The following is a 27,520-nucleotide window of genomic DNA, read 5'->3' as shown; positions in this document are numbered from 1 at the left end:
ATTATACCAAGAAAATCTACTAGTCAATGCCCTGACCTTCTTCTTTTTTTGATTAGCAAAGAGAAATTTTTCATTAAGATAATTGAATACATCTACACTTGTATTGAATTTTCATTAGTCAATGCTCTGATCTTGGTTTGATTGAGGGGGTTGGAGCCAACATGGCCGGGGGTATTGGCACGTCTACACTTTTAACTTTAGAAGGCATGTGCACAAATTTGCATTGTTTAAAGAAGAGAAACAAAGGAAAATGAACAATCAAGTAGCCTATTGAATCCTGTTAAAATCCTTAATGGAGTATGGAATACAGAGCTAAATTATTAGAATGGAAATTTGGAAGAGCAAAATTGTTGACAGAATAAACTTTATGATGTAGGGGGCGATGGTCCAGTTGTTGTTGCACTAGCCACCAAATCCAAAACTTCTTTCTCAGTTAGCTGAGATTGGAAAAAAGGAAAATACAAATATGTACATGATTTAGACAGGATCCGCTAAAAAAAATTCATTCAGATAAAATTTTAAAAAGGTATGGGTTGTCTGTCTGGCCATGATTCTATCTTTTCAAAGTATTTGATGGGCACAACACCATCAAAGCCTTCAGTCAATATCACCTTGTTGTCTGAAATATAGAGCTTCATCCCATCTGAAACAAAATAATAAGCATTAGCAAGGATGCATTCCTTTTGTCCAATCCAATACAATGGTCATGAAACTTACCCTCCAGGGCCTTTCTGACATCTAGGAAGATCAACACATTAACATTCCGCCGCATACCTGGAAGAAGAGGAGTCATGTGCATTAAAAAGAGCCGCGAGCTATGCTTTGCTACAAGAAGTATCAACGTTACAACTTCAGATGCCTGGTTAGCTTACGTAAGAATTTGCTGGTTTAATAGAATTGATTGGAAATTTTGAAACATACCAACATCAGTAGCAGGTAAGGTCTATTGTAATGACTGAATTAAACTGTGTAGTGCAGTTGGTGAGGTTGTGGTATGCAAAGCCCATACTCACCAGGAGGTCTCAAGTTTGAGTCTCCTGGCTGTTACCTTCCCTCTCCCCCTTCTATAGTGTATCCATCTAAAAAAAAAATAATAATAATATTGACCTCAGAAACTTCAAAATAAAGCAAGACAAGCCAGCATGTGGCATTTTAGCTCTAAATCAGGAGCACCAGTCTATAAAACCAGGAGCATTACATGGCCACATCAGAACACAAAAACTAAGGGATATCTATAACATCTGAAAATGATAACCTGGCCCCTCTTTTAGGCCTTCTTATCAGAAAATTCCAAAAGGGAATGGTTATCCATAAACCATTTAGGACCAAATCGTAAAGTAGAATGAAAGGACAGAGTTCCACACTTCTGTATTATAGATACAAATAGACTGATCTCTGCAGTTTGCTAGTAAACAGTCTAATTCTCTTACTTATACATTTGGCTATTTTCTTCCCAGACAGCTCGATCATATTCCCCAACATTCACCCCCCTTTCCAAAGACAAGGACGTATGCCCTCACCAATCCAAACTAAATGAATGGTAGGGTGCTATCTGGATGGACCATTGCCAAAAGTACCTTGATGCAAGGGTCCAATAACAATCAAGGATAACTTTGACGACAGAAATGTGGAAATGGTGTCCAAATATGTAGAATTTTCAACTTACAATGAGCTGAAGAATAGCCTATCATTTCAGTGGTAATGAGTGATGACCATATATGCCATGTACATGTAGGTACTAGAGAAATGCCGATTTCCAAACAGCAGGCAGTTCATTCATTTCATTGAAATAAACCAAAAGTAATTCTTTCCATGGCTTCTTTTCCCCTAAGGTTGTGTGATGCGATCCTGAGGTTCGACAACCTTGTTTGGGCTCGCTATGGCCCACCCAAATGCACAACTTGGTATCTCGAAGGTAGCAAGGAGGAAGTGGAAGGATTGTAATTAACTAGAATATTAGAGGGGAACTTGGTATGTAAAAGGGAGACAAGACAGAATAGGTATTACGATTTATTGTTTAATGCAGACTTAGAACAAACACAAAATAGAGGACAAATGAGAAAAGAGATAAAGGGGAGGGGTAGTAATGGAAGCAGAAATAAGGGTTAAAAAACCTACAAATGTGAGGCTGTCTTCAACCTCCATCCACATAAACCAGCGACAGGGAAAAGCTTGTGGGTGATGGATCTCTCTCTCTCTCTTGAGGGGACCCTAATTGGCTTGAAACTACAGGGGAAGGTAGATAGGGAAGAGACCTACTGATTGCACATCATTAACAACTATTACGACTGCTTATCCTAAAAGCTCGAGCTGTTAAGGTCAACAAAATGTATATCAACACCCCCAAATGAGTAGGCCTGTGCACACACGGCCTTGCATGTGACATACACTCACATGGAAACACCATAACGTGGCATTGAGGGGAGAAAGTGTCAAGGGACCCCACTGCACTTCGCAGGGAACAAATACTCAACCCCCCGGCTTTGAGACCATGTTACAACTACTTATCCTAGATGCTCGAACTGTTAAAGTAAGGGGCAACAAAAATGTATATCAACAACACCCTAAATTGAAGGGGAAGAGATCAAATCAAGATTTACAATGGGTGCCAAGAGGTAGTTGCAGGACCAGATCTATTTACAGGAAATTAGGGGTATTTGGAGGTTAGGAACCAAGGGTTCAGGTCTCACTAGGGGGAAAATCTTATGCCCAGAATATAAGGAAATAAGAGGAGATGAGAGAGAACAGTCCACAACCATGAGGGACTGTTTGTGTGCCAAAATCAAGGGATAGGAGAAAAAAACAAAAGAAGAAGAAGAAGAATGAAAGAAGAGAAGAGGGCAGGTACGATGTCCGGCATACCTTCCGGAAAGAGGTTATAATTGTCACTGTAGAGAATAAAAGTTATAGGAAAGAAGGGGAACCAGATCGCTGGGAAAAAGGGGGAAGAAAAGGGACGATAGCCAAGCTGCCCTAGATCACCATGCTTCAACTAAAACAAAAACTCAATTCATTCTTCAAATCAAAATCCCAATAATAAGGTACATGCATATAAATAAAAGAAGAAATCCAATTGGAAAAGAAACCAATTCTAATTCGGAAACAAAATTTTTAAGGAAATTAAATCCTATGCAGCTATCTCCTACTTAAACTAGCCAAATAAAATAAAAGGTTGCATGTTATTCCCAAAATAGAAATAAATGAAATCCTAAAATATCCTATTAAACCAAAGACCAAAAATTGGACCCGGTTCTCAGTATGGGTTCCAAACGGGTTCAAGCCGGTCAACAATAAATCTGCATCATTGTGTAATGATCCCATATCAGTCATATGAGGGGGCTGATCCCACATTGGTTTAACATGGAAATTGATGTGGGCTGATATGGGCTTGGGTTCCCTCACCTTGTAAGCTGGTTTATGGTGTTGAGTTCTTCCAATCCCGTATCAGTGATATTAGAGCAGCCAATCCTCGGTCCAACCCATGAGCAGAAGGGGCAACCTTGTGCCAGAGTGAGAACCGCTAGAAAAGGGCTAATTGCCGCTATGCAAAATTCCTAGAGTAGAGTGAAAGTCGCTTGGAAAGGGCTACCTAATCTAGAGTGGGCCATCATGGATGTTGGGTTCGGAAGCGTGGTGGTTTGTTACAATCCCATATCAGTCATATGGGGGGCTAATCCTGTATCGGTTTCACAAGCAAATTGATGTGGGCTCACCTTGTAAAAGCCAGTTTATAGGGTTGCGTTTCTTCCAGGTTGTATCACATTGTGTTCTTTGTTTCAATTTGAAATGGATAGTTTTGACCCAGAAAAACAAATGCAATGCAATTTTTTATCACAGAGGAGCCCAATATTTTATGACCAAAGACTATATATAAGGAAACTAAAATATTTCTCCTGCTTTATTTTACCTCTAGGCATTCTACATTGAAACAAACAGACTATAAGTGAAGTTGCAAGGGATGACATTAGAAAAAATTTACAAATAGAAAAATTATATGATATAACCATGTTAAAGAGATCCACTGCAATTTCATACCACTTATCACATCCCCATCCATTGGCAAACCACTTGAGAAATGAACGTGCAACCTTGTCATATGTTTAAGACCAGACTGCAAAATTGATTCCAGATTCTTCTTATAGGTACCATGTACGCAAACTGCTCATCAAAACAAAAAGAGCTGTCATAGTATCAACAGTTCAGATAATGATACAGAGATTTACAGAAATCAACGTTTTAGAGTTCAGCTCTTCTGCACTTAAAGAGATTTTTTTTTTTTACCTGGAACCTCTTGAGCTGAAAGAATTGGCTTTAATAAGCTTTCAGATTCAATAGTCTGCAAAGGACACACAATCCCATATGGATTGAAACATAAATGCTAATTGTCAAGGCAGAAGGTTTAATACAAGATGAATCTATTTAAGAAGACAATACATGAATCAGATAATAATGCAAAAAACAACAAATCTTGAACGAGCACATACTGAAACAAAACTACTCAACTGATAGTGTCGTTATTAAAGAGCAAAACAAATAATATACTAGACAAAGAGCACCATATATTACAATGCAAATTGCTGAATGATAGACACTGTATGCTTTGCTTGTGTACTCAACTTATAGTGTCGTTATTAAAGAGCAAAACAAATAATATAAGAGACAAAGAGCACCATATATTACAGTGCAAATTGCTGAATGATAGACACCATTTGCACATTGCTTGTGTACTAATAATAAGGATTTAAATTAGGGGAATTCTATCTTTAGGATATTTGAAATAGGATACTTTGAAGTGTCCGGGAAATCCCAATCAGCCATAATCATAATTTATCTAGGTCACAGTACAGAGATACAGCATAGCAAGAAAATACCAGTGGTATTAATGGGTTTAATAAAGTTTATCCCGAAAATCACAAATGTTCTTTTCTTTCCTTTTGATATAAATTCAGGACATAAGCTCAGGGTAACTGCACAAACTTGAGAGCTACACTGTTAAGTTGCTGCATCATCAATGAAGTATTGGCCTAAGCACGAAACTTTTGATGTGGCCAAGGGAATCATGCTACACTATATAAATTGATACTATTGGGTAGCACATGCAACACTGCAGATGACGACATTACTAAAAATTCTAGTAGGGTATGTAGGAGAGATAAAATTACAGCCGCATTGTACTTCAGGCCTGCCTTGACATATGGCATAGATACCATTATTTTAATATATAATATAACATCTTACTCCACAACACATACAGGGAAAAAAAAGAGGGGGAGGGGGTGGGGGTGGGGGTGGGGGTGGGGATAAGCACGTATTTTGGAGTGAAATAACCATCTGAATTCAAACAAATTAGCTCTATGCTTTACCTGAAGAATGTGGCAAGATATCTATGCTTTACCTGAAGAATGTGGCAAGATAACTTGTCTACAGAAAGAGGGGGAAAACCGGACAGCAATTTTTCCAAAAAACATGCAGATTTTCCAAAGAGGGTTCTCTTGCAAAGTTGCAAACTTGTAATCAATATAAAAACATATATGCACGTAAGGATAGCTAGCATTCTTTCATCACAGTTTTCTATTCTATCTGCTCTAATAATGTCCTCTGAAAATGACAACCTAGTCACAAGGAAACGGAACCACCAACCATCAAATGTCTGTGCGTATGTCACTACTGATTTTCAACAACCAGAATAGCCATTGATTGAACCCATTCTACTACTAACCAAGAATACATACCAATCATCTTTTCAACACATCCACTTTTTGGCTCCCTATGATGATCCACCAAAAAAGGAACCTATTTGAAAGCATTAGAAGTGGATTCTTTTTGAAACAGACAGTGCATATGAATCCAATGGTGATTATGAAACTAACTCTAATTTACTCTACCAAAAAAAAAAAACTCTATTTTACTTGATTAAAGAATATCCTTCACGAGCGAATTCCTGAAAACATAGATTTAGGAATTGGGATCAAATGGGCTGTATTGGCTAAGTCATAAGAGGTTTGGCCAGTCCCACTGAGTTTTATGCAATACAGGAGAGTGTTATACCCCTATTTACCCACGTCTAAATTCAGCTAATCCTGGACAAAACTCCACCAAATTGACTTGCGCTTGGATCAGGATCGGCAGTGGACAAAACCAAACTCCAGGCGTTAAATCCTCGCATGTAACAGAACTTCATAGACAATTTACACTTTACTGCAGATATTTGAAACATATTCAAAGGCTATTTATGTCCCACTTCCTTCAAATTATATATTATATGTTATAATAAGGGAAAGATCACCTCTATTGTGTGCCCTTGGTTTGCACGGATAAACAGCTCCCCATTTTCTTCCATGAGACTAAACCGCTGCTTGTTATCTTTCCTGACTGCCTGAAAGGAATGGGTTAAAGAAGAATAAATTAGGGTATATAAGTTATTTCTGTTCAATGGATTTATGTAAGACAAATAATCCTGAAATAAGCACTAGCATTTAAGTGCACTTGGCCAACAAAACAACATAAATTAACAAAAAAATTAGGCTGTGGTATACAGCACAGCACCAGATCCTAGAATTATTTTTTTTTTTTTTAAGAAGCAAAAGGCACTACCATAAGTTCTTAAACATGAACTAAATTTCAAGTTGGAACCCTCATTTTCTGGCATACCTAATTGCTTGCATATCAACTTCTCCTTGGAGTCCAAACTGCAAAGAATGCCCTAATAGTCACTGGATTTTATAGATTTTGACCAAATAACACGAATTTCTGTTTTACACCCACTTTCAAATTCTTCCAATCTAAAGGGAAATAAAAGTACCGACCATATTTGTGGAGCTTAAACTCTACAGAAGTACAGGATCCATCCCAACATTGAACTCTAAGCAGCCAACCCATGATCAATCTACCTCAATCATTAGTCTTCCATTAACCAGCCTTATAATGGTCTTCTGGAAGAATTTAATTTCACAGATAAAGGTAGGCACAGGTAAGAATTTGCAGGACATTCCTCTCCTATCTACATGGTTTTCCAGACATAGTTTTCCAGTCATAGTTATCTTCTGTCATCCTTTTTGGCTCTCCGCAACTACAAATAAATGGACAACACAGTGAATCGATCATTTAAGATCCAATATAACAGAGGGCATTAAGAAGGTCCAAAGTGGAAATCTATATATCACCAATAACTGAGACCTAGTACAAAATATAGAAAAATTCAAGGACGGAATCTTATCATTGAAGATACTAAAATAGGCGTAGATGAATTAGATGAGAAAGAAAATAGATAAGAAAGTACAGAACCAACCTCCCGAATATCATCAACCGTGTGTGAACTTAATGGAATCCCAGCAAACGTTTTCATATTCAAATTCAAGACATCATTCACCTTCACATACCCATCACTCCGGATATTCAAGTTCAACTCCGAAGCCATATGGCGCAAAACGCGGGTTCTGAAAGCAAAAAACGAAAAGAGAAAATGAAACTAGTTGGGAGCTTCAGCTAAATAATTTCGAAATTACACCAAATTCCGTATTCTAGAAAAAGAATTGGAGTCCTCCAAAGAGAGCAACGTATGCAGTCAAATGTTAAGCTTCAATCAAACTCATAATCGATAATACAAACTCCAAAAACATGAACATAAAGAATGACATTGTGCTCACAGGAGTCTCCCAAGAGCGTCGATTCTATCTTTACCAGGCCCTCCTCCGCCTCTGTGTCCTTGGCGATCTTCTCTCCTTTCCAAGCCCCTACCTCTTCCACTACCACCACCACCACCACTGCAAGTAAGAAGTGCAAGAATTGAAAATTAATCTAAGAGCTCCATCAAGAAGATCAAGAAAGAAACAAAGACAAATATAAGAAGTACCTCCTCCTGGGTAGGGCAGAAGCAGAGAAGGAAGCATTATTAGTCTTCTCCATTAAAGCTGTTGCAGTAGAACCAGTAAAGAGCAACGAAGCAGTAGTTGTAGTGGTAACGGTTATAGGAGAGAGGGAAGCGCGCGATCGTAGAATCCGAAGCCTGTTGCTTGCAGAAGACCACATTGATAAAGGGCATGAAGCGCTCATCGGTATGATGACGATGACGGTGATGATACTATGCTACGGACTTATGTGTTGCCCTACATGTGGCGTCCGTGCTCGTTAAAATAGATCCTAGCCGCCCAATTGATGGGCCCGAGATAGGAGAGAGAGATCGACCTCCATCATCCGTACACCGCCAACCAGTATAACAGACTGAAGAAGAAGCTTTCCCTTGTTTTCCGTAGCCCCCTTCGTTAGTTTGGGTTTCAAGGTAAAGATTCCTCTGGTTTTGGCCTCGGTTTTGGAGAATTTTCCAATGAAAATCATGGGCTTCGATGAAGCCACTTCGTAAATTTTCCACATAGGGAAGAAGGGGAAGTGTTCACTGTTCATTCCTCAATCGTCCCTGAGATCAGCTCTGATCAGCCGCACCACCACCATTGTTCCATGCTTTAAAGGTCAGCCAACTAATACTTCTCATTTCGTTCTCCTTGCTTCTCTAATTTAGAAGAACACATTCCTTTTTCCTTCTCTCAAATTTTGATTCTGAATCTCTCGTTGGTGAATGTAAATCACCCGCCGAGCAAGTAGCAGTAGCTATGAACGTGGTGAATCATGAATTCTCGTTTTTAACTCTTCAAAATTATAGTTTCTCCATTCATTTCTTCTGCATCTCATTAATTTGAGAAAGAGGGGAAGGGGAAGAAGAATCTGGGTATGGTTGGGTTTATCAGATTCCGTATCCTTTTCTCTGCAATAGTCCCTGTAAGTTCGCATAGTCAGATTCCAGTTATTGCCTCGACTAGATTTTTTCATTGTGGATCCTCATTGGGTTTTGGGTATCCTGCCTCTGTTTATTCTTCCTCTTCGTTGGCGCCGAAAAAGGCGGGAAACAATGTTGCCATTTTCTGGGACTTGGACAATAAGCCGCCCAACACATTGCCTCCGTATGATGCCGCTGTTAAACTGAAGATTGCCGCTTCTGCATTTGGTGTTGTTCGATCTATGGTGGCCTACGCCAATCACCATGCTTTTAGCTATGTCCCTCCTGTTGTTAGAGAACAAAGGAAAGAGAGGAAGGCACTGGATCAATTAGAGAAAAGAGTGTTGGTTAAACCAGCTGAACCTTATAAATGTCGAGTTTGCGGGAGGAAATTCTATGCTAATGAAAAACTCGTTAATCACTTTAAGCAAATTCATGAACGGGAACAGACAAAGCGGTTGAATCGGTTGGAGTCGGCGAGAGGGAAAAGGAGGGTGCAATTGGTAGCTAAGTTTTCGATGAAGATGGAGAAGTATAAGAATTCTGCTAGGGATGTTTTAACCCCAAAGGTTGGTTATGGTCTTGCAGACGAATTGAAGAGGGCAGGTTTTTGGGTTCAGGCTGTGTCAAATAAGCCCCAAGCAGCAGATAATGCATTGAGAAATCATATAGTGGACATGATGGATCACAAGTTGTTTGAATGTTTAGTCCTTGTATCAGATGATTCTGATTTCGTCGATGTTCTGAGGGAAGCGAGACTTAGGTGTCTTAAGACTGTAGTCATTGGTGATAATGATGATGGGAATCTTAAAAGATGCGCCGATTCAGGGTTTTCATGGAAGGAAGTAATCTTGGGGAAGGCAAAAAAGGAGGCTGTATCTGTTGTAGGACGTTGGAAGGACCATGAGGTCTTGAAGAGACTTGAATGGACTTATAGGCCTGAATTGGAGAAAAAGGTGAAAAAGGTGGTTAAGCTTGACGACTCTGAAGTTGAGAGTGAGGATGTGGACAATGAAGATATTCTGTTTGATGAAGATAACCTTCTGTCCGATAAAGATAACTCTAAGATAAAGGAGAAGTCTAAGCCTTGGTGGAAACTGGACTCCAATGACGATGATTCTGCATCCAATTCTTTTAAATGATTTCATCTCTCATTGATCTTGTAACATGGTCAAGTTTCTATCATATTCTTATTTGCAAGAAGATAACTATGCAATGACAACTTTTTCTTTTTTCCCCCATATGCCAGTGCAATGAGAAGCAATGATTTCTTAGTGTCTTTGGTAAGAACGAAACTTACAATGGGATTCCATTCCCTTGGCTGTTAGCTGCAACCCCAGGCAGCAGCCAAATTTTTTCCCTTTGATAACAACTTTTCTGCAGAACAACTTAAAACTGCAAATCTTAGTTCCTTGGTGAGCCTAAATCTCTCATTTAGTGCACAAGGAAAATGAGGTAGTTCTTATTCATTTAGTACTCTATTGTAAGACAGTCTAGGATTTTTAGAACCATTTTATTGTCTTGTTTATTGTTCCTTATGCTTTCCTAGAACGGCATTTTAGAATTAATATCCAATTGGTATAGCAAATTTACCTATGACTCTCTTAAGGTAACCACTAGTGGCTCATCTTTCATAAACTAGTGGTTTGGCTGGACCGATCTATATGGTACGTCAGGTAGACAGCCAATACCTTATTATAGTCTGTTGTTATAAGTTTGTGTCTAATTTGTAATGGTGAGTCAGGTTGACTACCGGCACGTATTATAATTAGCCATTACCTGTCAATTTTTTTGCATGGATCCTTGTACTCGTCCTTGCTTAGAATCTCCATGTAGCCGACCACATTAAGTTGGGATAAGGTTTTGGATGTTGTTGTTGTGGTTGTTGGTATAGTGGATTTATTTAGTGGTAGACATGACTAGATAAGATTTCTTTGCTTAACATAACTTCCCTTCTAATTGATGGCTTGGGATGAGATAAAAACCTTATGAAAGCATTGAAAATAATGAATACATATGACCATGGTTTTAAGTATCAGTGTGCATCATACTATCATATCAGCTGATACGTAGCTGCATCTGTAGATATCAATACGATACTTCCTGATAAGATACTTGTTTTTTAAAACAATTTCTATGAACTTATACAGGTCCATTCAGTCCAATACAGTTCAATATGGTCAGATACGAATCAATACAAGTTAGATACACTTGATATGCCTCCTTTCACCCGCAAAACAGAAAGTTTGAGTGAGACATGAAACCAAGAGCATCCAAAGACCTTGGAAATTTGTTTTACTCTTTGATATGAGTTTGGGGGAAATCAGATGACATTAAAAAATCCCAAATCTTTACCATTTCAACAAGTTTGGGGATTTATATTGCTCAATCATGGATTGAAATAGATTTGGGCAAAAAAGTGGTAGTGTTTTATTCTCTCTCTCTCTCATACTCAAATCCTTGCATCAAGCTGATATATTTTCATCTTGTATAATAAGGTGGTTTATGCTTCAAAACTGTATTTTATATGTATCATAAGCACATCCATACACATCTTTACGTATCTTGTGTCTCTCTGACACGATAAGATACGATACATCTCTTAAAATCACCCCTCAGGTACGATACCCAATACTGATGCTTAAATCCTTAAATATGATTAGGACGCCATAGTTGTGGATTTTCGTTTGAGTTTGTCCATGAATTTTCTTCTGATTAGTGAGTAGTGATTTGTCTAGCCAAGGTTGAACATGACAGTGTGGTACATTTAGAGTGGGATCCTGCTGGCATGCTCCTGCCCTTTGGACCTGCTGATGCTTGCTGAGGTTGCAGAGTTGTGGAGAGCTTGTTAGGTATGAAAATTTATTGTGGATGGCGTCGCCTTCCACAATAAATGCACCATACTGTCAAGGTTGAAGATCTCCCCAAAAAACATGATAAGAAATTTGATCATCTGGTTTTGGGGCGTGCTGCTGGTTAAGGTTTACCTAACTGCTTGCAGTGTCAAGGTGACTGTTAATTCCATGTGTATATTTCTTTAAATCTTTACAATAATCCATCTACATGGTAATCCTATTCTTTTTGCTGCAATTATTTGTTTTATGACCCTATATATTTCTTGGTATATCTAATATTTTCTTTTTATCATAGGTCTCAAAGCTTTGCACAAGACCCACTTGTCATCCCCATCTCATTTTGCCACTTTTGGAGACACTGTTTCTTTTGTTTCTGTGTTAGCTGTCCCCAACATCTCTTCCCATTCTTATGATGATAAGTCATCAAACTTGGTTACTGTCGGGAACGCTTCATATGGTAAAGCAAAGAGGTCAATGGCTATTCTGCATGCCTTCATTAACTTCATTCAGGTATGGCAGCTTATGATAAATGAACGGTTCTACACAAATAGAGAAACAGAGCTACGCTCATGCACATTATACTTTAATTCCTAGTGCTTTGAAACTCAGATGAGAACTATTTTTGATATGTTTACAAGTTATCTTCGGCAAGTTTTAACAGAATGAATTTATCATAGTTTGCAGATAATGAGATAAATTACAGTTCTTTTGGGGTGGATAAACAAAATTAGTGTAGCTGAAATGAGGATGTTGAGATGGATGAGTGATAAAACTAGAAAAGATAAACTAAGGAATGAACAAATTAGAACTAATTTAGGAGTAGCTCCGATACATAATAAGTTGTGAGAAAGTCGTTTGAGATGGCATGGACATGTGCAATGGAGGCCTTTGAATGCTTCAATATGGAATGATGATTTGATTCAGATTGAAGGAGCTAAAAGAGCTAGGGGTAGGCTTAATATGACTATAGGAGAAGTTGTGAGGAAAGACATGCATAGCTTAGAACTAGTAACGAGTATGGCTTTACCCCAAGGGTTTAGCTCAGTTGTCAAGTACACAAACAATTAAGAGGTCATGAGTTCAACTATCTTTGAGGTCTTACCTGAAAAAAATATGGCTTTGAATAGAGTTGATTGGAGAAAAAGGATCCATGTAGCCTACCCCATTTATTTAGGATAAGGCTGAGTTGAGTTGAGTTTGAAACTGAAAAACTATCTGCTAAACATATAAATAATCTTTCTAGCAAGTACTAATTTTCTACTGAGTTGATTGCAAATAGATAAAACTTGCTTTTATTTTGGAAATAATGTAAATTATAATATGCCTATCCATGTGATGATCCTACTTATATAACCAAATGCAGATTTTGAACTTGTAATGTTTGCAGGTTTCTATGCCCCAGAGCAATGTAATCATTCTCACTGATCCTGCTTTTGAACTTTCAGTGGGAAAAAACAGTGTCACTGTATTTCCAATTCAAGGTGAATATTCGAGAGACAAATTGATGCTTCAACGAATCAAATCGTATATTATAAGAGTGCATGCCTTGATGTATAAGTTTACATTTTTATTTCAGTTTGTATAATGCAGAAGCAAAATCCGATGTGTTTTGATGTGGTTTAATCTTAAAATAGGGCCTTAGATTTGTATTTTGTTAATTGGGAGTATTGTAGTACCCTGGGCCCAAACTATAGATAAGTTTTAAGTTAGAAGTAGTTTAGTTTTGAATTTTTTTGTGGGCCCCAATGGTTGGATGTATAGGGGAGTGTGTAGTGACCTGGGCCCAATCTATTAGTTTTCTTTTGTTAGAAGATTATTTATATAGGGCTCTGCAAGCTGTCCTAGTCGTGGGATAGAAGATTATTTATCATGGAACTCATTTCCTTTTGTTGTCGGTTTGCATGCATTTCACAATTTAAATGGGCTAGAAGGCAATTACCTGATGCTTCATATTTTCTTGCTTGGTGATGATTTCTGTGGTTGTTGAGCACCTTAGGATTATCTTGAAATATCGGTTAAGGAATTACCCATTGTTGCTGCAACTTTAATCTCAGTACTAGTCTATGGGAACCATATTAGTCACATTACTTTTATAACTGGTCGTATGTTCATCTGTACAGGCTTATGTAGAAAGAAGGCTTAAGGAGTATTCAGAGAGAGTGGACCATGTTAATCATTATATCTTTACAGATTCTGATGTGGCAGTGGTTGATGATCTTGGACCAATGTTTCAGAAATATCCATATTTTTTTTGGCTCTAACTTTTCAGAATAACAAAAATCAACCCTTAAATTCAGGATTTATTGCAATGAGGGGCACAACTGATGGAATTCTAAGGTCAGTGACTTGAATCCCATTTGTCATTCTCAGGTGTCTTTGGTTAGAGGTGAAGGGAGTGAAAATGGTATTGAGTTTCAGTGGAACAGCATCTCTCATAGTGTTAGATTGGAAAACAAGAAAAAAGAACCTGGAATGTCATGCCTCCACTAGTTTCAAAAAATTCACTCGACAATCCTTTTCCCCTTTGATTTTGAAGTGATACCTGAATGTAATTTTGTATCCAACCAAAACCCCATTTAAAGATGCTTTCTTTCCACACTTTAGAGTTCAAAACTTTTTCTTCACTTCTAAACAAACACTAGCCTTTCTAAGTGCTTAATTCATTATCTGCAGGGCAAAGCTCTTTCTACAAAAAGTGCTGGAAATTTACAGTTCCAAATTCATGAAAGCTTCCCGAATGCTAGGAGACCAGTTAGCTCTGGCTTGGGTTGTAAAGTCCCATCCTTCATTTGATTCAAAGAGGTTTACCAGACAACAAGCCTTTATGGATGAGATTCATGGAGCATCGGTGCTATTTCTACCTTGTGCCTTGTACAATTGGACACCACCTGAGGGTGCAGGGCAATTTCATGGCATGCCCTTAGATGTAAAGGTAAAGTGGGATTAAGTTTTGCATGTGCTATAGTTGACAGTTCTTAGCTGCCAATTATCAGGAAGCTTTATTGTTAAGTTGCCACTTGGGGTTACAGGGTGGTTGCGTCCTAGGGACCTATTGTTCAATGGGCCGTATGTAGGATACTTTTCCCCCAGTTTATTGTACCTAGTACCTGGTTGGTGGGCCTCAGCACAATGGTAAGATTGCTCCATTTTGATCTAGTGGTCGCAAGTGCAAATCTGTAAATAAGCCTCTCCACAAATCAAGGGTAAGGTTGCATGCATTATGACCATCCCTAGACCTTGCAGTGGTGGGAGTCTCGTGCACTGGGTATGCTCTTCATTGAATGTGAATAGAATTTCTTCACAGTTTGTTTCTGGTTTGGTTTTATTTGGTCTAAAACAGGTGGTTTATTTCAAGGGATCAAGGAAGCGGTTGATGTTGGAGGCTTGGAACTTCCTCAATGCCTCTGATTCTAACATTTCAGACATATTGTGCCTTTTCTTGAAGCGTGGAAGAACAAAGTATGATTTTTAATTGATAGGTTTCGATGTACAAATCAGATTTCAGCCAGAAAATTTCCATGAATGGCACATTCTCATTGCAGCACTCGATAATGTCCAAGGAACTCCAGCATCACAAGAAGTTCTAGAACATTTCAAGCCAGGGAGGATCAAGTGTAAATATGCATACTTCAAGGATTCCTTCTGATGCTATTGTAAACCAGATTCAACCCAATTATGGAGCTCTTTTATTGATCATTAAATTTTGTGAAATTCTTCTATTCAAAGAGCAACCTAGTGCACAAGGCTCCCATTATTGTAGGGTCTAGGAGAGGCAAATGTGCGCAGTCTTACATGGCTAGATATACATTAAGATATAGCTTTAATCAAGGACACGAATCATCAAATTGGTTTGGGAATTGCCGTGTCAGATCAGTATTGGCAGTCACCGATCCTGATTTTCAGCCAATTGATACGTTCGATTCTTGGATTATAAAAATCAGAATCGTTGGAATGGTCCTCGAATAAATTGATCCTAGGGCTTTTCAGACCGATTCAATCTGATTTGATTCGAATCAAAATCAGCACTGACCACTTCCATCACCAATTATGCATTTTAAAACACTGCTTGTATCCGATATTTACAGCCAACAATTTTCTTGCTCGACTCTTGACCAACCTAAAGAATGCAACAGATTGGATTTATGATCAGCTTACCAGGCCTACACTCATGTTTGTTAACGGTAGAGGCTAAGATAAAGCCAATGCGGCATTCATATCGATGACAGATGTATTATCTGATACTATCCTTCCGAATCTTGCTGCTCAACCAACTCTATCTCGCGTCTCTATAACATAGTGTAAGGGCATCCAAAGTTGTATTAAACAGTTTCCTCTAGGCTTGGAGTTTAAGGGAAGGGAAGTGAAACCTAAAATGAAAATTTTGTAACTAATATCCCATGTGAGTCTAGGGGTATAAGTTTGGTTATGATGGCCAAATTCATCATGAGCCTAAACATTGACTTTCTGGACGGGTTAGGGTTGAAAAACACTGACCTTGACTCAGCATAAGGGTGGGCCTGGTTGAGATTTAGGTTCAGCCCGGTTTGGATATATATAATATAATATAATAATATAATTTAGGAATATCATCATATCCTTAACAAAAAAAGGGTGATTTATATTTATTTTCCCTGTCGTTGTCGAAATTATATAATCCATCTTGAAAATTAAAAAATTATATTTAAATCCATCCAGTGAGTTTTTGAAATCGAAAAGACGATTTTACCCTCCTCCTTCTTCTTCTTCCGCAACCCTCTCCTTCGCTCGACAGAGCTATCGATTTAGAGGATTTCTGTTAGTGGGTAACATTTACCGTCTTCAAATGTGATAAGGAAGCAGCCATGAAAGATTCTTTCCAACAATCGTTGCCGCCTTTAAATCGAAGGTTCAGCTCCATTTCCCATTTCAGCTGGTAAGAGATACTTTTCACCCTTCGACCTTTTTCTTCCTTTTCTCTTTCTCTATCTTTCCGTGTTCCTTTTCTTCTTCTTCTTCTTCTTCTTCTTCTTCTTCTTCTTCTTAATTATGTCATGGATTATAGAAAGGGAAAAAGACAATCCTGATATGAGGGTTTTCTTTTGGATCCTCCACTTGTCAGTTTTGGTCAATGAGTTTTTCTTGTATGAGGTGAAAGCTCTAAAGCCCGAGCTCTTGTCTCTGTTTCATGGGCAACACATGCCGAGGATCTTTTGGGAGCAAATACTTTCAGGGCTACAGCCAGCCCAGGGATCCATCGATTTCTAGGCGGAATACTTTTGATTCTTTGATTTCTGATCGTTCACCAAGTAGCTTGAACACGCAGCAACTGATCGTTGATGAATTCGCCAAAGAAAAAGCTTATAATTAATGCTTCACAACGAAGCTCATACTGGAAAATTAAAACAAAGTTCACCACCATCTGACATTAAGAACTACAGAGACTAATCGATTACACGCACGAAAATTTTTGAAAAATACGAAACGAATAAAAGAACGAGGTCGTGAATACCTAAAGATCTTATTAACATCAAATCAGAAATGGATGGGCTCGTGTGGCTCGTATGGCTCATGCCAGTGTCGGTGACGATGATCAGATCCTCTAGCGAGGTTGGCCGGTCGTTAACGTCGGTGACACTGATCAGAGCCCTTACGGTGTTAGAAGTAGAAGAAGAAGGAGGAGGGGGTAAAATCGTCTTTTCCATGTAAAAGAAAAACTAACACAGTTCCCACCGTGTTAATTTGGGTGGGTTTAAATATAATTTTTTGATTTTAGAGGGGATTATGTAATTTTGGCAAACAATAGGGAAGGTTGATTTAAAAAATCCATAAAATAAATTTGGGTCATTGATTCTTACATCTAATTTATATGGAAAGTTTCTAACTTCATCAGGTACAAAATTTCATGATTGCTTCTAATATTAGATATACTTCTTCAATGAAGGCAAAAAATCAAGGCCCATTAGGGCCAACCCAGCCCAATTCAGTCCAATCAATGTCAATTAGGTTTAGGTTGGGTTGGTATAAACAGACAAGGTTAAGTTGAGTTTTGGGGACCAAGCCCAACCCAACCCAATCATGTTTCACCCATGCATATATGTGACTATATCATTAACTTCAAATCATTTCATTTATATAATTATATATTATGGAAAAGAAGAAAATTAAATTCAAGAAAAGTATTTAGGTACATCAATGTCAAGATTAGTGATATCAAGGTTAGATTGTTTGTTCATAACCATGTATGCTATATATCGCATGAGAAGGACCACGTCAATTATGGACTTGAGTCATTCCATATTTGGTTATTATATTTCACTCTACATCCAAATTCCTTTGATTTAAAAAGAAAAATAAAAAGTATAGAGTTGAGTTTCCCTAAGGCCACTCGAGGGAGGGAGGGAGGGAGGGAGGGGGGGAGAGTCGAGAGATGTGAGTTTTGATCATACAATGATAATTTACCACACAGTGAAGGCAAGTTTTCCCCAAAAAGTGTATGTACAATGTATCATTACTAAATATGGAAAGAAATTTCAAATAATTTAGACTTTTTTCCCCTATTTCCTAATGAACTATCTAATGCGAAAAGATTCACACACTAAACTGTAAGGATGTGAATTTGAAATCGAAACCGTTTATTGAAACCGAATCAAGTCATTTACATTAAAATCGCAAAACCATTTAGTAAATGGTTTGGTTTTGGTTTCAAGTTTTAGGCCGATTAGCTAAACTGGTTGAAATCGAACCGACCCGTTTGACCGGTTGGTTTCAAATCAAATTGAAACCGTGAAAATCGAACCATTTAAACAGTCAAAACCAATTCAATTAACCCATTTAAAGATTAAATAAGGTGGTTGCAAAATATCATTAGTATCTCATTTGATTCAAAGATTGAGTGTTGTAAGCCTGCAAGTAATTCTAGAGGTAGCTTGCTAATTGTTTGGAATGCTGATTAAATTAATCTAATGCACTAAGTAGAATGTATACTGATAAAAATGTAATTTTTGCTTATAACATGGCATATTAAATATATATTTTTTAATATTATAACATATTATTTGGGGGGGGGGAATAAAATCTTTGCTGTAAGCATTACTTACTGACTTGTTAGATATGCTTGAGACTATATTCTATCAAAATATATTATTTTACTTAGTTGTTTGGTTATTTTAACAAAACATAATGGTTTGCATTTCACTTTCTCAATATTGAATTGTTTATCATCAGAAGCAAATTTTAGTAAACATGTGAATAAATTAGCAAACCGATTGCTAACCGTTTAGAAATCTTATGGAATAAATCGAAATCGAAACCGTTTGAAATCATGAAATCGAAACCATTTAAAAACCGTGGATATCAAAACCATTTACCAAATGGTTACGATTTCAGAAAGTGCAACCGTTTAGTAAATGGTGCGGTTTTGGTTTCAAACAAAATATATGTGAATCGAATTGAACTGAACCGAACCATTTAAATCGAAACCAAACCAATTAACACCCATACACTAGAGAGGTAGGGGGAATTAGGGGTGTCAATGGGCCAGCCCAACCCGAATGTCTCTTAACTTAACCCAAGAGCAGCCCAGGCCCAACCCTGTTGGGTTTAGCCCAACCCAATCCAGCCCAGCCCTGATGGACCCTGATTGGGCCAGGTTTAACCCAATTCAATCTAACCCAATACTATTGGTTACTTGATTGCTTGATCTTAATGCATTGCAAGAGGCCGCAGACCAAATTTTTTCGTATATGTGTAGCGAAAGACCTTTTTCTATAAATACCCATTAATAATTATTAACATATTTATATGATTATATACTTAATAAATATGGTTGGGTTGGGTTGGGTTGAGACCTCAACCCAGGTCCAACCCAACTCTACCTGGGGCCTGAAAATCTCAACCCTAACCCACCCTATAGGCTGAAATCTCAACCCAAGCCCTGTTCGGGCTTAGGGCCAGTTAAGGCTGATTCGGGTTGATCGGGCTTTTTTGACACCCCTTGGGGGAATGATAAAGGGGGGGAACACACTAAATACAAACTCACACACCCATGTGACAGAAATTGATACACTGGGGTATACTTTTCAAGCGCATGAGATAATGATTATAAAAGTTTCTATTTTAGGTTTGGAAATTTTCACTTCTCTTCCATTTATTGTCCTTGCAACTGCTTTTGCCAAATAAAAATGTAATCCTAACGATTAACCTTTTTAGAGGTAAAACAACCAAACGGACCCTAACAAACACTATTCTAAAACCCTAGTTACATACATATATATGTCGATTCCTCAGAAAGACGAAGAGCTTAGTTACTTGGTTATCGTGCATCCACTGGCTATACAGAGGAGATAACAGCGTCGATCGTTCGTTCCAGCTATTTAGGTTAATTTAGATCTCTCCCCAATGTTTTAATTCTTTGCTATCACACTTTCAATTAGAGCAAGAACAATGGCCTTCAGAAATCAATTGATTCAGTTTTTCATAATCTTTTCCTCTGAATTATCTCTTTTATGTATTCGATATCAAATTTTCTTAAGATGGATGATTGCTATATGCAGCGAAGCAGAAGTAACGAACGAACGAATTCATGGCGTACGCAGCGATGAAGCCTACGAAGCCTGGTTTGGAGGAACCCCAGGAGCAGCTTCACCGCATCCGGATCACACTTTCTTCTAAGAATGTCAAGAATCTCGAGAAAGGTATCCCTCTTTCTTCCTTTCTATTGTGTTTCTCTTGCCCAGTTCTTAACCCTAGGATTCTATTCTGGTTTTGGTTCCGACTTTAATGAGTTATAAATTGTATGATAATGCTCTTTTGTGATCATTTATAGTGTGCGCGGATCTAGTCCGTGGAGCCAAGGATAAGAGGCTGAGAGTTAAGGGTCCAGTAAGGATGCCCACCAAAGTTCTCCACATCACTACCCGGAAGTCCCCCTGTGGTGAAGGTATTATTCAATTATACACAACTTACTGAATGCTTTCCTTGACGTTTATTTCCTTTTGTTCACTTTGTGGCATGGCATTATCCCAAGGTGCGCAGATTGGTGTGTTTGTCTATATTCTCATTCATTGGAAAGTTCTTTTTCATCATTTCTATCAACCTATAAGCCTCTGAGAATTTCTGCATCCCTTTGGAATTTATCACTGGTGATAATTGTGTTGCGAAAGAGATTCTTTGTATTTTGGGGCCTACCCTATCGCATGACATAGAGTGTGGAGGGTATATGATATATTTTTTCCTCATTTTCTTTACTCATAGTTTTGATGCATTTAAGAAAAGGCCTTGTCCCTGAGTGGCTTAAAAAAGTCTTGAAAATTGGATTGTTAAGTAATTGGGTGTTATGGTAGCAACATAATTACTATTTTTCACTTTCTTGCGTTTCCTCTTGTGTTCTTATCCTGAATTGTGGCACCTTAAGAATTCTAGATATTAGAGTCTCTTCCTTGCTCTGCATTTTGCATTTCGTTCTATGTTCTTAACTATCTGAGTATATTTATTATGTGCTACTCGGTACTGTTTTTCCCATTGGATTTTAATCTTGGAAAAAATCAATACATTTACTTGCTTTGATAGTTTCTTTAAGGTTTTCGTGTATTCTTGAAGTGTACAGAAATAATTTTCTTGCCTTTTTTTGGGTTCTGGTGGTTTAGTTTCTTATCAGGGAATCATCTAGTGACAGGATAATGAGCTCTCTGTGGATTCAACATTTCTGTTTTCCTTTCTTTTTTCATTCTTTTTTTATGTGCAATTTCTTTGCCCAAATAGTTGCCATCTTCATGGGGTGATATGCGGCATATGCCTAGACACAGTGTGTATAGCATGAAAGAACCCCTAAGTGCTGTGAAAAATATGAAAGATCTTCCATACCACAAGTGTGGTGCGCGCCTCTGATCCATTGATTTCTCATACCAAAGGGAACCAGGAAAAATGAAAATTGTCTTCCTACTAATGTAGGATCTTAACAAAGCATCTACTGAAATTTAGATTCAGAACATCTTGGTCTTCTTTGTCAAGTCAGCTTGGTTTTCCTTACCAGGACTAAGTGCTGTGTATAGCATGAAAGAACCCCTAAGCGCTGTGAAAAATATGAAAGATCTTCCATACCACAAGTGTGGTGCATGCCTCTGATCCATTGATTTCTCATACCGAAGGGAACCAGGAAAAATGAAAATTGTCTTCCTACTAATGTAGGATCTTAACAAAGCATCTACTGAAATTTAGATTCAGAACATCTTGGTCTTCTTTGTCAAGTCAGCTTGGTCTTCCTTACCAGGACTACAGCAATCACTACCTTTTGGTTTGGTTCTGGTCTTGATGTCAAATATAGTCGAGGTCCTATGCATGGGTTTCATATATAAACCAATCAGATCATGTATATGTAAAATTTCAAGTGGATCAGTTTTCTTTATGGTTAGCAGCCTGCAAAATTTTTGTATAGGTTACTTGTGAGGTGATTTATATCACTTGAACCTTTACCTATATTTGTTCACTTTTTTTGTTTAGATCTCTCACTTTCATCACACACTATATGTTCATTTTTTTTTTACCTTTTACTGTGCTGCTCTGTATCACCCTTGCATGCATATGCAGATTCTGTAAATGTGTACACAGGAGGATGGAAGTCTTGCTTAAATTTATCATACTCTTTCATATGTTGAAGAGCAAGTAAGCTAGAACCCTGAGTTAGATCTTCAATAACACCACATAATTGTTGGTGACTTGTGGGTTGGATGACCCAAGAAAGTAGATTTTTTTGCAAGTTTGAGGGATACATTAATCCACCATTTCTGAATGAGGAGTTGAAATACACTCGTATAATGATTTGAAGTTGACTTGGGTAGTATATTCATATTCCAAATTAGGATCTAAATTATGTGTAAAAATTGGCAGAACACTACATTGCAGCATATCTGAATTAACTACAAACCACAGCCCATTGCAGTTGTGTGCCTGGGTTTTGTTTTTTGGATTTACAATTGAGTACTATCTAGATGTGTGTTGATCAATCTGCTGGCATACTAATAGTTGTGAATTTTTTCTGTTTTATTGTCAGGAACTAACACATGGGATAGATTTGAGCTACGTGTACATAAGCGAGTAATTGATCTTGTTAGCTCCTCTGAAGTGGTGAAGCAGATTACCTCCATCACCATTGAACCTGGTGTGGAGGTTGAAGTTACAATTGCAGATCCATAATTTATATGCTTGTCATTGTCTTTATTCGTTTTTGCCCATGTCCTCAAAGTTAATGTAGAGAGGTCTCATTTATGCATCTTTCGGATAAAAGGAATTTTGAACCCTTTCTTATCATTTAAATTGATTGCGACTTGTTTGCAATTTTAGAACTTCAATGGTGAATCTACCTACCAAAATGTTTACTGAAGTCAGAATCTTGAGATAATGTGGTGCCTGGTTGGTTTTCTACCATCACTCTGAAAATCCAAGGGGATACAAACTCTCATTTAGGCGATTCAGTGAGGGAGCTATGCATTCACTGTGGCTCCTGTGCCGGGTGCGGGAGCATCTTCAGCACATGATTTTATTATTTTTTTTGGGGGGGGGGGCATGGTCTTTTTTGCCTGCCTGAGTTTTGCTGTAGGGAACTCTGGAGTCCAGACGGGGTAATATTTAACCATAGGAAGAATCATGGTGATCCAAATCAAGAAACTAACGGTTGGGAGCTGAATTCAGAATCTATTTGGTTCAAGACTTAACAAGCTGATTATCTGGTTAGATCTCCGATCTGCTGGAGAAAATAGAAATTCTAAGAAAACAGGATTCTAGTATCTTCAAAGGTCAGTGATATCTCACAGTCTATGGCTCAGAAGCCCCTCGAATTCTGGTTGCATGCAGGGAGGACAGGGAAGTAAACAATATATAGAAAAAAGTATACCACCTTACAACAACTAGAATAGGTTAGTACAGCACAGTAGACAGAGCTGAAAATGAATACTGCAGAACGGTGAGCAAAGCTATGACAGAAAAGCAAGTAGAATGGAAGGAATGGAGGGGAACAAAGAGAGAAACAAACTCAGTATAGGAACTGATGGTTGTTGGAACACAGCCCAAAACAGAGATTAAACCTGAGAAGTACTGTGCTGCAAGCTATGTAACAATTTAACTCTTCAAACTTCAGACATCGGTTCTTATAATGGTGAAAGACACCCATTACAACAAGTCTTTGTGTCAGGAATCAACAGAACAAAGAAGGATTAGAAAGGTAGAAAGAAGAGAGAGTGGGGTTTGGTTTCACCATCAAGGATAGGTAAGTGTAAGGTTTTATTATAGAAAAAAAAAAAAGGGCAAGGTTTTACCACCTCCAAGATGGTGAGGTTTCACCACCTTGGTTGATGCTATTTTGTAATTTTACCATAGGAGCTTGTTGTCTCATTGAAGACTCGATATCTTGGCCGAAATCGTGGGAGGCATCTCCCTTCTCCTCTATTATTAACTTGAAGGGAAAAGGTTGGGCACACCACCAGTATGGGATGGGGATCCTTTGTTGCACGGCACGCCGTGAAGTGAAGATCAAAGGGGGGGGCATCTTGGGCTGTGCGTCCATGCCATGGGCCGCATGTCTAAGGGCTCCCTACCCTTGGATCTGTTGGGATGCCCAGTCATGCGTCTGCCTCTCTCTCTCTCTCTCTCTCTCTCTCTCCCGAAATGATGTCCATGCCCAACCCTGACTTGCCCTCCCAACTCTCTCTCTCTCTTCCCCCCCCCCCCCCTTGAAATGATGTCCATGCCCAACCCTGTCTCGCCCTCCCATTGTTGCTCATTGTTAACTTGCAGTGGGTTGGTGACATTCCCAACCCTTGCCCTAACTTGAATAGGTGTATTACAAATATAAAAACCTTGGCCACTGAGGGTTTATATAGCAATTGGCAATGTTCAAAAGAAGCACACACAAAAAAAATTTATTTCCAACTCAAAAATACTAATTTGGAATAGAAACATTGCCAGCTTAAGTGGCCTACATTCAAATATAATAAAAACTCATTTATAAAAAATAAAATAAAATAGAATAGAAATCCTTGGCTACCAATCAGCCTATAATAGAAAAAGAGGGTTCTCTAAAAAGGCAGCATGGCCCTGTGCCAGTGCAGGGATCAATGGGAGCACAAACAGAAGTATCAATAGTGGTGGGATTTTCATTTTTCATGGGAGCATGAGTCATTTTGCCTCTCCGGTGTAGAGACCACACTACCTTCTAGGTTTTATTTATTTATTTATTTTTTTTCCAATAGAAAAATAGGAACTTCTTCCCAAAAAAAAAAGAAGGAAAATAGAAACTAGGAAAGCTAAAAATTAAAACAAAAAAAAATAACAAGAAACTATAAAAGTAGATGGGACCACAAGATATGTAGTCCAAAATCTCCAGCAACCGATGGCCCCATTAGAAACAAATCTGGGCCTCGATGTAATGCAACCGATGGCCTATAATGGGCATAGATGTGCTTTGTTATAAGTTAAACCAATTATAGGCCTCAAATAGGGCCTGATTTCTTCTTCGTACGTTGGTATATTCTTAGCCCTGCATCAGGAATGCTAGCCTAAGCAAGGTTCAAGTAAGAGGAATTGGCTTCCATAGATTCCGATTCTGATTCCGATTCCGATTTCAATTTTGATTCTGATTCTAATTCTATCATGCTAAACCCTAAAAATTGCTGATATTATTTTGAACCTTCACCAGGGGAGTGGGAAGAATTTTCTCACCACCAATGATGTGTCCATGAGTCCCATCACAAACTCTCACCTTTGGGGTTGAAAATACCCCTCCCCTTGGTCATCTGACAGTACCGGGCAAAGGAATGTGAAGAAAAACTCAGTCAATGTGGAGAAAAACTCAATCCTTTTGATATCCAACTTTGGAGATGTTTGATTGTTTCAAGTTATGTAATAATTTATATTCACGGTAGTCTAGTTTGACCTAATCCTATTAAGTGCAGAGGTAAGCAACAGAAAATGGGAAGGAGGGAGCATCACATGGATCGTCATACTTCTAACTAATGCCAAGAGTTCTTTGGACTTTGCCAATTGAGCAAATCAATAAGTAGTGTCTAACTTGTCTTATCTCATGGAGGTCAATTGTAAGGTTTGTTTTCATATACTTAATTTTGTAGTTCACCAAATTTGAATAAGAGATAAGAGACACGCAAAGCCATAACCAGATGACTCATTTTTCTTCAGTTCATACTTATTTGACTAGGTTTTCTTCATTGATAGAGCTTTCTAGAACAGATTATATTTAACTCAACTATATCATTTACATGGAATAGATATGTAAACAGATTGAATATGAATCATATATAATACTATTCATGTTCGCATCTGATTAGCTTCTGAGCTGATTTGGATGGTTTCTAGAAGTCGATTTTACGAATACTAAAATATATATATTATCTATTTACGAGAAGACAAAAAAAACTCGATTAGGATTGATGTTAAAGCGTCCTATTTGAAAGTATATGGATGTCTTCATGATTTTTTTTTTGTTCATGTAGTTTCTTGTTTAAGTGCATGTAATATATTGAGCTGATAGGTGTATTTTATAATTATAAATTATTATTTAATTATATTTTTATAATCAGATAAGATAACATAGCTTCCAAACAGATTCATGTAGTTTCCAGAAACTGATTTTTCTATTACAAATTCCCCCCTATACCTCTCCAGTGACCTGAGAGGAACCTTGTATCCACAGAATCACACACAAATTCCCCTATACCTCTCCAGTGACCTGAGAGGAACCTTACATCCACAGAATCACATCGCGGTAATTGAAGGAAAAATGTACCTCACTGTACCTGATAATTATCATCCGTGTTGCCCATTGCGAGAAAAAAAAAATGAGGGTTAATTTATTGCTAAGATCCCGGAAACAGGGGATTGAGTATAGCTAATGAAACTGTTGCTCATCCCCTAAACTTAGTATCAAACACCTCTAATAGAATATGCAAGATGGACTAATACAATACTCATTATCAGCTCCAGTAGGGTTAACCTGTACTAGATAACTATAAATTTCTTCTCTCATCCAATTGATGGAGGAACAGAAAAGAATATGGTAGTAAGAACATGATCAGCTCAGTGGGGTTAAGACACAACTCAGTCCTGGTGAGCCTGCTCTTTGCAAGAGCAATAAGCTAACCAAGCCCTAGTTTGGCTCTGAATTGAACAACTGATTACAAAGATGGCCAAATTGATTTAGAGAAGCAACTTTAGTGCCCAAGTCTCCATTCCCTACTTAATGGAATCTGAAATCAAACAATGCTAGTGTTCTGGGTGGGCCTTTTCCATTTTTATTCCTCAATTCCCACGTCTCTTCAAGTTCTGCAAGCAGATTAAAAGATTATGCTACTATGCCTGCCGTCCACCTCGATCAAGTTCAAGGGACTCAAAGGTCACATAGGAGACTAAGCTTTGGTTCTCAATTAACTCCACTAACTCTTGCTGTACAGATCTGACATTTAGAATACCCAAGAGAATTCTGTACAAGTCAAGCACATACAAGTATAAAACCAACTCTTCCAGGGCTAAGCATTGTCATGGAAAAATAAGATGGACTAAAGGATCCTAAAGGTAACCTATAAGAGAGATTAAAAAGGAAAGGAGGCCAACTACATAAACCAATTTGAAAACACTGCTTCTTGAGACCTCAGCTACAGTAATATTGGAGAGAGGAGAAAATAATAACTGCAATGAATCATCAGTTGAATCATGAATGTGCTTCTGCCTTTCAACAATTCAGGGCCCCTATAATCTGGTGCATAAGACATAAATCTTCTCTAGCTACCCAAATCTGTATTTCTGGTAGAACCACCTACTGCCACTTTGTCTGTCTAAAGCCCTGCACTAAACAATCCACAATTTCCACCATCATTCATCTTCGTTGCAAGTGACTAATCAACTTCAGTTGATC

The 27,520-nt window shown here is 38.1% G+C and overlaps 4 protein-coding genes across 8 annotated transcripts; 3 read left to right on the top strand and 1 right to left on the bottom strand.

The window, feature by feature from the left end:
* Nucleotides 1–251: 251 nt before the first annotated feature.
* Nucleotides 252–8,165, bottom strand: LOC122081816 (tRNA 2'-phosphotransferase 1). Its single transcript, XM_042649141.1, has 8 exons — nucleotides 7,853–8,165; nucleotides 7,647–7,763; nucleotides 7,289–7,436; nucleotides 6,287–6,376; nucleotides 4,282–4,336; nucleotides 4,036–4,158; nucleotides 718–774; nucleotides 252–643 (listed from the first exon to the last, which is right to left on the bottom strand). The coding sequence occupies exons 1-8, from the start codon at nucleotides 8,050–8,052 to the stop codon at nucleotides 519–521; spliced, it is 915 nt and encodes a 304-aa protein (XP_042505075.1). The 5' UTR covers nucleotides 8,053–8,165; the 3' UTR covers nucleotides 252–518.
* On the top strand, nucleotides 8,130–15,321 carry LOC122081817. Of its 5 annotated transcripts, none has more exons than XR_006141231.1 (6): nucleotides 8,237–8,465; nucleotides 11,509–11,778; nucleotides 11,921–12,135; nucleotides 13,013–13,106; nucleotides 13,746–13,962; nucleotides 14,299–14,778. XR_006141231.1 is itself a non-coding variant. In XM_042649143.1 (6 exons), exons 4-6 carry the CDS (start codon nucleotides 13,934–13,936, stop codon nucleotides 15,095–15,097), a joined length of 420 nt encoding a protein of 139 aa, XP_042505077.1. In that variant the 5' UTR covers nucleotides 8,240–8,465; nucleotides 11,509–11,778; nucleotides 11,921–12,135; nucleotides 13,746–13,933; the 3' UTR covers nucleotides 15,098–15,321. The 5 variants fall into 5 exon arrangements, 3 of the variants coding, with proteins under 3 accessions (XP_042505077.1, XP_042505076.1, XP_042505078.1); XM_042649143.1 differs by lacking the exon at nucleotides 13,013–13,106 and adding an exon at nucleotides 14,966–15,321 and having other exon boundaries at nucleotides 8,240–8,465; nucleotides 14,299–14,557; XR_006141232.1 differs by having other exon boundaries at nucleotides 8,130–8,465; nucleotides 13,013–14,557; nucleotides 14,655–14,778.
* Nucleotides 8,465–10,011, top strand: LOC122081815. Its single transcript, XM_042649140.1, has one exon. The coding sequence runs from the start codon at nucleotides 8,725–8,727 to the stop codon at nucleotides 9,910–9,912; it is 1,188 nt and encodes a 395-aa protein (XP_042505074.1). The 5' UTR covers nucleotides 8,465–8,724; the 3' UTR covers nucleotides 9,913–10,011.
* A 4,499-nt stretch (nucleotides 15,322–19,820) lies between the features above and the next one.
* Nucleotides 19,821–22,981, top strand: LOC122081226 (40S ribosomal protein S20-2). The gene is made up of 4 exons (XM_042648252.1): nucleotides 19,821–19,980; nucleotides 20,157–20,297; nucleotides 20,429–20,542; nucleotides 22,652–22,981. The coding sequence occupies exons 2-4, from the start codon at nucleotides 20,186–20,188 to the stop codon at nucleotides 22,792–22,794; spliced, it is 369 nt and encodes a 122-aa protein (XP_042504186.1). The 5' UTR covers nucleotides 19,821–19,980; nucleotides 20,157–20,185; the 3' UTR covers nucleotides 22,795–22,981.
* The last annotated feature ends 4,539 nt before the right edge of the window (nucleotides 22,982–27,520 follow it).

This window comes from Macadamia integrifolia, chromosome 6 (assembly GCF_013358625.1).
Source record: "Macadamia integrifolia cultivar HAES 741 chromosome 6, SCU_Mint_v3, whole genome shotgun sequence".
Taxonomy (NCBI): domain Eukaryota; kingdom Viridiplantae; phylum Streptophyta; class Magnoliopsida; order Proteales; family Proteaceae; genus Macadamia; species Macadamia integrifolia.
The sequence above is the reverse complement of the archived record's forward strand: the minus strand, read 5'-3'. Positions and strand labels throughout refer to the sequence as shown.